This window comes from Rhinoderma darwinii, chromosome 2 (genome assembly GCF_050947455.1).
Source record: "Rhinoderma darwinii isolate aRhiDar2 chromosome 2, aRhiDar2.hap1, whole genome shotgun sequence".
NCBI classification, from domain to species: domain Eukaryota; kingdom Metazoa; phylum Chordata; class Amphibia; order Anura; family Rhinodermatidae; genus Rhinoderma; species Rhinoderma darwinii.
Window position 1 is genome coordinate 468,311,835 of NC_134688.1, and position 13,826 is coordinate 468,325,660.

Sequence of the window (13,826 nt, forward strand, 5' to 3'; positions counted from 1 at the left end):
CTCGGCCGGGTAAGTGGGCCGCATATAGAAAAAATGGGAAGTTGACGGGCCGCATTACTTTCAAATTTGATACAATACAAAATTAGCCTGTCGTTAGATAAAGTATAACATGGCAGCCTGTCTCTGTATAACATGACTGCCTTAGTTGATGTATATCATAACAGCCAGTCTGTAGTTGATGTATAACATAGCTGCCAGTCTCTAGATGATGCACACCATGGCTGCCTTTCTCTAGGTGATGTATAGCATGGCTGCCTGTCTCTAGATGATGCACACCATGGCTTCTTGTCTCTAGGTGATGTATAACATGACTACCAGTCTCTGGGTGATATATAACATGGCTGCTTGTCTCTAGACGATGTATAACATGGCTGCCTGTCTCTAGGTGATGTATAACATGACTACCAGTCTGTTTCTGAGTGATTTATAACATGGCTGCCTTTCTCTGTGTGATATATAACATGGCTGCTTGTCTCTAGACGATGTATAACATGGCTGCCTGTCTCTAGGTGATGTATAACATGGCTGCCTGTCTCTAGATAATATATAATATAGCTGCCAGTCTCTAGGTGATGTTTAACATGACTACCAGTCTCTGGGTGATATATAACATGGCTGCCTGTCTCTAGATGATTTATAACATGGCTGCCAGTTTCTGGGTGATTTATAACATGGCTGCCTGTCTCTAGGTGATGTATAACATGGCTGCCTGTCTCTAGATGATTTATAACATGGCTGCCTGTCTCTAGATGATTTATAACATGGCTGCCTGTCTCTAGGTGATGTATAACATGGCTGCCTGTCTCTAGGTGATGTATAACATGGCTGCCTGTCTCTAGATGATTTATAACATGGCTACTTGTCTCTAGATCAGGGGTCTATAACTCGGCCGGGTAAGTGGGCCGCATATAGAAAAAATGGGAAATTGACGGGCCGCATTACTTTCAAATTTGATACAATACAAAATTATTGTTAATCAATTAGTTATTTGAACTACTATAACACTACATTACTATAATAATAGTGCTAGGTTTAAAATTTGAGATATTTCTCCACGTGCTTATTTCAACAATCCAGCTTTCCAGTTTAAGTGTCGCTAAATGCAGTCCGGCGGCTCAGTTAGCACACGTCAAAATTGGGCAGCCCCTTTTTAGATAGTGCCGCAGTGCCCTCTGTGGATGCTGCCGCAGTGCCCTCTGTGGATAATGCAACACACCCCTAGATAAGGCCACAGTGCCCTCTGTAGATAAGGCCACAGTGCCCTCTGTAGATAAGGCCACAGTGCCCTCTGTAGATAAGGCCACAGTGCCCTCTGTAGATAAGGCCACAGTGCCCTCTATAGATAAGGCCACAGTGCCCTCTGTAGATAATGCAACACACCCCTAGATAATGCCAGTGTCCTCTTCAGATACTGTCACACACCCACTTGTAGATAACGCCACAGTGCCCTCTGTAGAGGCTGCCACAGTGCCCTCTGTAGAGGCTGCCACAGTGCCCTCTGTAGAGGCTGCCACAGTGCCCTCTGTAGAGGCTGCCAAAGTGCCCTCTGTAGAAGATGCCCCATTGCCCTCTGTAGAGGCTGCCCCAGTGCCCTCTGTAGAGGCTGCCCCAGTGCCCTCTGTAGAGGCTGCCCCAGTCCCCTCTGTAGAGGCTGCCCCAGTCCCCTCTGTAGAGGCTGCCCCAGTGCCCTCTGTAGAGGCTGCCCCAGTGCCCTCTGTAGAGGCTGCCCCAGTGCCCTCTGTAGAGGCTGCCCCAGTGCCCTCTGTAGAGGCTGCCCCAGTGATTTCAGGGGCTTGCCCAGAGCTGGAGTCCCAGGCAGAGCGCTAGTAGGCTCTTCCTGGGACTCCAGCTGTGCTCCTGACATCACTGGGACTCCTGCTCTGGGGAAGCCCCTGACATCATTGTCGATGTATGGACAGCGATGTCAGAGGCTTCCCCAGAGTCCCAGAGCAGAGCCGATACCAGCGCTCTGCTCCGCTCTGGGCAAGACCCTGACACACTGTCCATATATGGGCAGCGATGTCAGGGAATTCCACAGAGTCCCAAAGCAGAGCCTGTACCAGCGCTCTGCTCGGGACTCCGGCTCTGGGGAAGCCCCAGACATCGCTGTTCATATGTGGACAGCGATGTCAGGGAATTCCAGAGTCTCGGAGCAGAGCTGATACTAGCGGCTCTGTGTCCCGCGGGCCGCAGATGACAGCCCCAGGGGCCGCATGCGGCCCGCGGGCCGCGTGCTTGAGACCCCTGCTCTAGATGATGTATAACATGACTGCCTGTTTCTGGGTGATTTATAACATGGCTGTTTGTCTCTAGATGATGTATAACATAAGTGCCTGTCTCTAGATGATGTATAACATGGCTGCCTGTTTCTGGGTGATGTATAACATGGCTGCCTGTCTCTAGATGGTGTATAACATGTCTGCCTGTTTCTGGGTGATGTATAACATGGCTGCCTGTCTCTAGGTGATGTACAGGGTGGGCCATTTATATGGATACACCTAAATAAAATGGGAATGGTTGGTGATATTAACTTCCTGTTTGTGGCACATTAGTATATGGGAGGGGGGAAACTTTTCAAGCTGGGTGTTGACCATGGCGGCCATTTTGAAGTCGGCCATTTTGTATCCAACTTTAGTTTTTTCAATGGGAAGAGGGTCATGTGACACATCAAACTTATCGAGAATTTCACCAAGAAAAATAATGGTGTGCTTGATTTTAACGTTACTTTTTTCTTTCATGAGTTATTTACAAGTTTCTGACCACTTATAAAATGTGTTCAAAGTGCTGCCCTTTGTGTTGGATTGTCAATGCAACCCCCTTCTCCCATTCTTCAGACACTGATAGCAACACCGCAGAAGAAATGTCTCCCGATCTGACCCCCTTAGACTTTTATATTTGGGGTCATCTGAAGGCAATTGTCTATGCTGTGAAGATACGAGATGTGCAGCAACTGAAACTACGGATACTGGAAGCCTGTGCTAGCATTTCTTCTGCGGTGTTGCTATCAGTGTGTGAAGAGTGGGAGAAGAGGGTTGCATTGACAATCCAACACAATGGGCAGCACTTTGAACACATTTTATAAGTGGTCAGAAACTTGTAAATAACTCATGAAAGAAAATGAACTCATGGTCAACACCCAACTTGAAAAGTTTCCCCCCTCCCATATACTAATGTGCCACAAACAGGAAGTTAATATCACCAACCATTCCCATTTTATGTAGGTGTATCCATATAAATGGCCCACCCTGTATAACATAAGTGCCTGTCTCTAGATGATGTATAACATGGCTGCCTGTTTCTGAGTGATTTATAACATGGCTGCCTTTCTCTGGGTGATATATAACATGGCTGCCTTTCTCTGGGTGATATATAACATGGCTGCCTGTCTCTAGGGATGTATAACATGGCTGCCTGTCTTTAGGTGTTGTATAGGTGATATTATGTTGTTAGTAAAGTTAATATTTCATGTGACCCAGCACGTCTTATGTCATATGACCATTTACTAACTGAATGCCAAGGTTTACATGGGATGTTGGGGGGAGTTGTCACATGACAGATGTGGGGTCTAGGGTCTGATTATATTTGGGGGTCTGGTCTGGGGTCTAAATATATTTAGGGGTCTCGTCTGGGGTCTGAATAGGTTTAGGGGGTCTGGTCAGGGGTCTGAATATATTTAGGAGGTCTGAATATATTAGGGGATCTGATCTGAGGGCTGATATTAATATAGGGGTCTAATATTAATAAATGGTGTCTGGATATATTTAGGAGATCTGGTCTGAAATTAAATTAGGTGATTTGGTCTGGGGTCTGACATTAATATAGGGGGTTGAGTATATCAAACCATGCCATTTTCTATAAAACACCCCCTAGAAAAGGCTACTCCCATTTTTGCCATGACCCGCTGCTCAAGTATCATCCTGGGCCCTCTTAGGTTTAGTCCTATTTAGTTAGTCCATGGATACAGGTCTGCTTCTTGGGCTAAACCATTCTACTGTGCCTATACAGGGGAGTACTGGTATAGGAAGAATATGAGAGCAGACATTTTAACACATGGTGGTATGGTTTCCTATTTTATAAACGAAACAATTAATTAATTAGTTAATTAATATATATTTAAAATCAGACAAACCTTTAATCAATACTCACAATAAAAGTTTACAAGTGGGGGCAATTCCCATAACAGGACATGGATTTTATTGAGTGGGAGGATTTGCAGATTTGACCAGAGTTTTGCTCTAATTTGTTCCTCATATATTTTTTAATCTGCAGTTACAAAAATTTCTGAGCGAGTTTTGGAAAAAATTGTTACTTTCTGAACATGTGAGAATTGTGCTAAAGAGTCTGGAATCGGGCAGCGTCATTGTGAATTATGACATTGTCACAAACGTCGCTGACAATATCACGGTGGGGAATGTGACGAATGATTTCATTAATGCGCTAAATCAAAGCAATGTCCTGGAAATAAATTCAACATCTTATAAGTTTGAAGGTAGGTGGAGATTTTGTACAATAATTAAAGTTACAAACCCAAAGACTGAGGCTGCACTACTGAAAGGTTCTTATGATCACATTTCCTGTTCTGATTACTGTCAGGTGCAGTGTTGTCATGTAGACCTTGTATGGATTCATAATTACCATCAATGTCTACATCCTGCCTAGCTGGAGCTGTTATCTGTCTATATTACTCTAGTGATTTGGATCTACACAAATTTTCCCTAAAAAAACTGCACTTGTTGTAAATAAAAAGGGGAAATATCAACCAAGGATAATACTGCCCCCTATGTAAGAGAATATAACTACTATAATACTGCCCCCTATGTACAAGAATATAACTACTATAATACTGCCCCTATATACAAGAATATAACTACTATAATACTGCCCCCTATGTACAAGAATATAACTACTATAATACTGGCCCCTATGTACAAGAATATAACTACTATAACACTGCCTCCTATATACAAGAATATAACTACTATAATACTGCCCTCTATATACAAGAATATAACTACTATAATACTGCCCCCTATATACAAGAATATAACTACTATAATACTGCCCTCTATATACAAGAATATAACTACTATAACACTGCCCCCTATATACAAGAATATAACTACTATAATACTGCCCCTATATACAAGAATATAACTACTATAATACTGCCCCTATATACAAGAATATAACTACTATATTACTGCTCCTATATACAAGAATATAACTACTATAATACTGCTCCCTATATACAAGAATATAACTACTATAATACTGCCCCTATATACAAGAATATAACTACTATAATACTGCCTCCTATATACAAGAATATAACTACTATAATACTGCCCCTATATACAAGAATATAACTACTATAATACTGCTCCTATATACAAGAATATAACTACTATAATACTGCTTCTATATACAAGAATATAACTACTATAATACTGCTCCTATATACAAGAATATAACTACTATAATACTGCCCTCTATATACAAGAATATAACTACTATAATACTGCCCCTATATACAAGAATATAACTACTATAATACTGCTCTTATATACAAGAATATAACTACTATAATACTGCTCCTATATACAAGAATATAACTACTATAATACTGCTTCTATATACAAGAATATAACTACTATAATACTGCTCCTATATACAAGAATATAACTACTATAATACTGCCCTCTATATACAAGAATATAACTACTATAATACTGCCCCTATATACAAGAATATAACTACTATAATACTGCTCCTATACACAAGAATATAACTACTATAATACTGCCCCCTATGTAAGAGAATATAACTACTATAATACTGCTCCTACATACAGGAATATAACCACTATTACACTGCTCCCTATATACAAGAATATAACTACTATAATACTGCTCCTATATACAGGAATATAACCACTATTACACTGCTCCCTATATACAAGAATATAACTAATATAATACTGCCCCCTATGTAAGAGAATATAACTACTATAATACTGCTCCTATATAGAGAATATAAATACTAGAATTATCTTTTTTATTTGAAAACTTGCAACAAATTATTACAATACCTTTGCAATACACTCATAACAGATAAAGAAAATAAACATTTGGCTCTTAATAACATCACAATCATTAAACAAACCATAATATATGAATATTACTCCAGTATAGATTGTTACAACTATTTTTCATGATAATATTCTAGACAGTATTACAGGAGAGTTCTTCTTTATTTGTGACCGGGCAGCATCGCGCACACCACAGAGGGTACACGGTCACCACATTTATGACATATAGTAAGCCTCTATGATATAAACGGAGTTCGGGGTAGAAGTCTCCATACAGCAGCTGAGAGCTTCACTGTCCCACTAGATGTGGTGACTGCAGGGACACAGCAGGGACATTACTCTGCAGATAAGTCTCTTGTATAAAGATGACATTGGTTTTGTCGTCAGACAGACGCTGGAATATCGCCTGCCGCCTCCTCCTATTCTTCACACTGTTCACATTAATAGGAGGTGATTTTCAGCCTCATCCTGGTTACATGTCTTTCCTACTTTTTTTCCTTCTTCCACTGCTATGTCCTGTAACACCCCATCTTTTGGTGGACATTGGGGGGTCAGCGTCTTCATCCTGAGGTTCGTCATCTGGGTTGTGTGAGGAGACTTGCTCCGTCTCTGCTTCTTCTTCCTGGTCATCTTCCCCCAGCGCACAGTAACGTCCCCCAGTTATCGCCAGCACTGGAGTCTCCGGTGATTTCTTTGCAGCAGTGATTTTTTTCCTAGAAGAATCATCTGTTTTACTTCTCCTTTTAACCGTCTGAAATCCCTCCTCATCGATACTGGTCGCTGCGGCTGGATCAGCTGGTTTTTTACTGGTCGCTGCGGCTGGATCAGCTGGTTTTTTACTGGTCGCTGTGGCTGGCCCAGCTGGTTTTTTACTGGTCGCTGCGGCTGGATCAGCTGGTTCCTTACTGGTGTCGGGCAAATGTTTGGTGACAGAGTGACTGGATATTTTACTTTTAGCATGACCTCTATTTTCAGTGGCTGGTGACACTTGTGCAGCATCCACAGATAGGACATTCGTTTCTGGACCAGGGTCTCTGGTACTTTGGCTCACATCATCGTTGGGACTTCCAGGTTCTGGGGTTGTATCTACACATATGGAGACTTCCTCCTGCTCTTCCTCCATGGCTCCTTTAAAGGTCTCCTCCTTATTATGTTCTGCATGCGGACACTCCCGGAATGTATGTCCAGGTCCTAAGCACAGGTTACAGATGACAGGTCCTGTACAATCGTCCTTCACATGCCCAAACTGACCACATAGTGAGCACTTAATACGGGAACAGTTGAATGCCAGGTGTCTGCCCCCACATCTATGGCACAGTCGCGGTTGACCAGGGTAGTAACATATGCCTCTCTCCGAGCCCAGGTAGAAGGAGTGCGGCAGATGTCTGGTCACTCCATTCTCCTGAACCAGCTGGATCTTGACAGAATATCCTCCATTCCAGATCTCCTCCTCATCATAGATCTTTGTTGGCAGTCTCTTCACCTCACAATATCTGCTCAACCAGTGCTGCAAATCTGCCAGAGCCACCACCTCAGACTGGAACAGGACGGTGGCGGTGACTACCTGGGGTTTAGTCAGCTGGATGACATGTAGATGCTCCCACATCGCGTGCTCCTTTGTATCATTATAAATACTCCAGAACAAGTCTAGACTATATTGCAGCTTGAAACTGATGTCATAATTCCTGCTGGAGGGAACGTGGATCAGAGCGAACACCTCAGAAGCTTTAAACTTCATAAACTCCTTCAACAAAACTTTCCCAATGTGGAGTCTGGAGGGGAGGTTTTCCTCTGGTCCTGAGTACCTGATTCTGACCGCGTTCCTCCTTTGAGGTGTGGGGTTAGTCGGTCTTGTGACGCTGGAGAACAGTCTCCTGTACTGAGGTCTGTCAGCAGGTGGGTCAGGACTGGACCTCTCCTCAGCTGATTGTACTGCAGATCCTCCTGTGTCTGCTCCTGATCGCTGTGTAACCTGCACTCCATTCACTGACACTGCGGACGGCTGAACCTCCAGAACAGGGTCTGCAATATCCGCCTCAGCCTGTGCCGCTGGTTCATCCGATATCAGACTGTCAATCACCGCGCTGAGCGAGGTCTCACTTATAATATCAGTATATTCGGCACTTTGTTGCTCACTCCCAGGAGTGCCACTCGCATTCACTTCATCAGTACTGCACATAGAGTCTACTGCAGTTAACCCCTCATCAGCTGGCACACATTTCTCTGCAGCTTTAGCAGCATTTTTGTTGACTGATTGCACAGACCCCACACAAGATGAGAGATGTGATCCTCCAGCCACCCACTCATATCTTCCAGGGTTTCCCTGTGCCACAATATTATAGTCAGTGTCTTTTTTTGCAATGATATTTTTTCTCTTCACAGTTTGGGCTCTGGTCTCCCTTTTATTCTCCATTGCCCAGTTCTTTATTTTGGGTACTGTGCATGATTCTTTCTGCAATCTCTCCTTCAATATCACCAGCTCACGTGTGCAAACATCCAGACACTCACATTTCATCAGCTTTGCCTTTGGATCAGTCTCTTGGTTAATTTCAGTTCTCAATTTGCGAACTTGCATTTCCATTTTAAAGATATTTTTCTTTGTCATTTTTGTGCACAATTCACCAACATCATGAGATTCAGTTGACTCACCAGCCACCATTTCCAGATCATCACCTCCACCATCTCCATGCTGCAGGTCAAACTCCAGACTCTGGGCTTTCCCAGGATCATCAGCCCAGGACCCCTCCCCTCCACCTGGGTCAGAAGCCATGCATAGTCCTAACAGGGAGCTCACAAGCACACGTCTATCCTCTCCTATATACAAGAATATAACTACTATAATACTGCCCCTATATACAAGAATATAACTACTATAATACTGCTCCTATATACACGAATATAACTACTATAATACTGCTCCTATATAAAAGAATATGATTACTATAATACTGCCCATATATACAAGAATATAACTACTATAATACTGCCCCTATATACAAGAATATAACTACTATAATACTGCTCCCTATATACAAGAATATAACTACTATAATACTGCTCCTATATACAAGAATATAACTACTATAATACTGCACCCTATATACAAGAATATAACTACTATAATATTGCCCCTATATACAAGAATATAACTACTATAATACTGCCTCTATATACAAGAATATAACTACTATAATACTGCCCCTATATACAAGACAATAACTACTATAATACTGCCCCCTATGTACAAGAATATAACTACTATAATACTGCCCCTATATACAAGAATATAACTACTATAATACTGCCCCCTACATACAAGAATATATCTACTATAATACTGCCCCCTACATACAAGAATATAACTACTATAATACTGCTCCTATATACAAGAATATAACTACTATAATACTGCCCCTATATACAAGAATATAACTACTATAATACCGCTCCTATATACAAGAATACAACTACTATAATACTGCTCCTATATACAAGAATATAACTACTATAATACTGCTCCTATATACAAGAATATAACTACTGTAATACTGCCCCCTATATATAAGAATATAACTACTATAATACTGCTCCTATATACAAGAATATAACTGCTATAATACTGCCCCCTATATACAAGAATATAACTACTATAATACTGCCTCCAATATACAAGAATATAACCACTATAATACTGCCCCTATATACAAGAATATAACTACTATAATACTGCCCCCTATATACAAGAATATAACTACTATAATACTGCTCCAATATACAAGAACATAACTACTATAATACTGTCCCCTATATACAAGAATATAACTACTATAATACTGCCCCCTATATACAAGAATATAACTACTATAATACTGCCCCCTATATACAAGAATATAACTACTACAGTATAATACTCTCCCCTGTATGTATGAATATAACTACTATAATACTGCCCCTATATACAAGAATATAACTACTATAATACTGCCCCTATATACAAGAATATAACTACTATAATACTGTCCCCTGTATGCAAGAATATAACTACTATAATACTGCTCCCTATATACAAGAATATAACCACTATAATACTGCCCCCTATATACAAGAATATAACTATTATAATACTGCCCCTTATATACAAGAATATAACTACTATAATACTGCCCCTATATATAAGAATATATCTACTATAATATTGTCCCCTATATACAAGAATATAACTACTATAATACTGCCCTCTACATACAAGAATATAACTACTTTAATACTGCCCCCTATATACAAGAATATAACTAATATAATACTGCCCCCTATGTACAAGAATATAACTACTATAATACTACTCCTATATACAAGAATATAACTACTGTAATACTGCCCCTATATACAAGAATATAACTACTATAATACTGCCCCTATGTACAAAAATATAACTACTATAATACTGCCCCCTATATACAAGAATATAACTACTATAATACTTCCCCCTATATACAAGAATATAACTACTATAATACTGCCCCTATATACAAGAATATAACTACTAAAATACTACCCCCTTTACACAAGAATATAACTACTATAATAATGTCCCATGTATGCAAGAATATAACTACTATAATACTGCCCCCTATATACAAGAATATAACTACTATAATACTGCCCCCTATATACAAGAATATAACTACTATAATACTGCCGCCTATATACAAAAATATAAGTACTATAATACTGCTCCTATATATAAGAATATATCTACTATAATACTGTCCCCTATATACAAGAATATAACTACTATAATACTGCCCCCTATATACAAGAATATAACTACTTTAATACTGCCCCTATATACAAGAATATAACTACTATAATGATCTTTTTTATTTGAAAACTTGCAACAAAATATTACAATGTATTTACAAGACAGTCATGACAAATATAGAACAAAACTTGTCTCTTAATAACATCACAAATATTAAACAAAGCATGATATATTAATATTCCTCCAGTATAAATTCAAATTATTTTCCATATCTTTCCTATACACAGTCTTAAGACTTTCCAAGATATTCTGCCTGACAGTATTACAGGAGAGTTCTTCTTTATTGATGACCAGGCTGCATCGCGCACACCACAGATGATACAGGGTCACCACATTTATGACATATAATGAACTTCTATCATATACACTAAGTTCAGGCTGGAAGTCTCCATACAGTAGCTGAGAGTATGGCTGTCCCACTAGATGTGGTAACTGCAGGGACAGGGACACAGCTTCCCATAATTGTATACTGAAAGGACACTCTAGCAGTAGATGTTCCATGGTCTCTAGTATCTGGGGACACTCTTCTCTAGGACAGAATCTGTCCAACATGAATCTACACTTAAGGTTGACTCTAACATACATTTTGCCATGGAATCCTAACCATGCCACGTCCCTCATGTGCGGAGGAACTCTAGAGTCATCCAGGATTTTTGCAGCCTGTCTTATATCAAGGCTCGGGGCTTCCCTCAATTGTATATGGACAGTGAACTGACATCTAAGGAGCTTCTTGTACAACTCCTTCCTATGGAGTAACTTGACATCATCATATAAGATCTTCCATTTAATGATCTTCCTGATTATATTGACTCCATACCAAGACACGTTATTCTTAATGCGCCCTGAGATCCTCTTTATGGGGTCACCTATTGACCACACAGACACAAACTGCTGGATCTGACTTTTAAACAAACTGCCCCATGGCTTCACCTCAGCATTCTTACAAAATAAAAAATTCTTCATCAGAAACATAAGACTAAAGAAGAGCTCCGGGCAGGGCATGGAGAGACCACCTTCCTTATGAGGGAGATAGACAATGTTCCTCCTGACTACATTTACCCTGTTACCCCACAAGAAGCGGAAGAAAACGTTTGTCAGTCTGGGAAGTAAAGTATCCGGTACTGGAAACACCACACTGATATATAGGAAGAGCGGGAGGAGGAAGCTCTTCAACAGGCGGACCTTCTCCTGATACGTCAGCCGCCAGTGCTTCCAGCTCAGCACCTTCTGCTCACACAGCGCTAACTTCTCCTCCCAGTTCACCTTCCCTTCATCCACAGCTCCAAACACAACCCCCAAAATCTTTATCTTCTCCTGAACTGTTCTGAAGGGCACCGAGAAGACATCGCTGTCACTTCCCAACCACAAGGCCTCGCTCTTCTCCATATTCACAGCAGAATTAGACACCTGGGAAAACCTGGCTATCTCTTGCTGTAGAGCTGCACAGTCACCAGCAGAAGACAACATGACCGTCACATCATCCGCATAGGCGCAGAACTTTATCTCCTCTACTTTATTCTGCAAATGACATTTCAACCCCATAAACTTTTTATTGTCCTGCAATTTCCTTAAAAATGGATCCAGACTAAACACATATAATAATGGGCTGAGAGGGCAGCCTTGCCGCACACCCGACTTTATACTGAAGGCGTCTGCCAAGTGACCATTAATCAGAGGCCGGCTAACTGCCTCCTTATACAGAACCTGCAGCCATTGTACAAACTGCGCAGGAAGGCCGTACTCCAACAACACCTGATACAGGTAGTCATGATGGACTCTATCAAAGGCCTTACTCTGGTCTAAGCCTACTATATATGTCCCCACCTCATGCTGCTTAATATAAGTCATGGATTCTCTCATCAGCAGCAAGGAGTCCTCTATAGTCCGGCCTTTCACACCACACGTCTGATTAGGGATGATGAGATCATCCGCCACCTCACTCAGCCTGTAATACAAGATCTTGGCCAGGATTTTATAATCCGTGTTCAGCAGGGACAATGGACGCCAATTTTTTAAATCTTTCTGATTTCCCTTCTTTGCTAGGAGAACTAGAACAGATTTATACTGCGATTGTAAAAGTTTCCCAGCAGAGAGGCAATCATTATATACCTGCACCAGGTCAGGGGCCAATAAATCCCTGAACTCCTTATAAAACTCGCTGGTCAGGCCGTCCAGACCAGGACTCTTCTTGGTTTTTAAGGAGTCGATGCTCCTCTTTACCTCCTCCTCAGATATAGGGTCAGCCATGCCATCTGCCTGCGCTGGATCTAATTTTGGCAGGGTCACACTCTTCAGATAGGCCTTTATGTCGCCATCTCTAATCTGACTCCCTTCAAACAGTTTTCCATAATAATTTCCAATGATTTTATGAAGTTTTTTCTGTTCTGATTGCTCCATCCCGTTCTCATCTAATAGACTCACCAGACGTTTCTTACTAACCCGGTTCTTACAGGCAATAAAGGGATCTGGGGTATGAACCCCCCAACTATCAAACTGGCCTTCTGCCTTCAGGGACTTGAGGCGATCATACTGCAGCTGTCTCATCTTCTGCTTTATCTGGCGGACGCTCTCTCCGTCTACCTGCTCTCCACTATTCATCTTACTATATAGACGGCTCAGTAGCAGTCTCAGGGCAGAATACCTCATATACTCCATATTACTCCGTCTCTTTGCAGCTCTTATAATAAACTGCTTGATGTCTCTTTTCATGTCCTCCCACCACTCCGCTGTATCATCGCACATACACTGGGTAGTTCTCCGGTCGTTATAAAATGTGATAAAGGACTCTTTAAACTGTGGATCCTGGAGCGCAGAGCTATTTACCTTCCAGTAGCCCTTACCATAGACCACAGCATCGTCCAGATCCAGCGTTACACTCACCATACAATGGTCGGAGAACTCTATAGGACTTATCCT

General features: G+C 41.2%; 1 protein-coding gene across 1 annotated transcript in view; it reads left to right on the forward strand.

The window, feature by feature from the left end:
- The window catches only part of LOC142741915 (uncharacterized), a 59,033-nt gene that overhangs the window by 19,465 nt on the left and 25,742 nt on the right, over positions 1–13,826 (forward strand). The window contains exon 5 of the mRNA XM_075851237.1: positions 4,270–4,489. Coding sequence (XP_075707352.1) covers positions 4,270–4,489 — 220 coding nt within the window. The remainder of the gene's footprint in view (positions 1–4,269; positions 4,490–13,826) is intronic.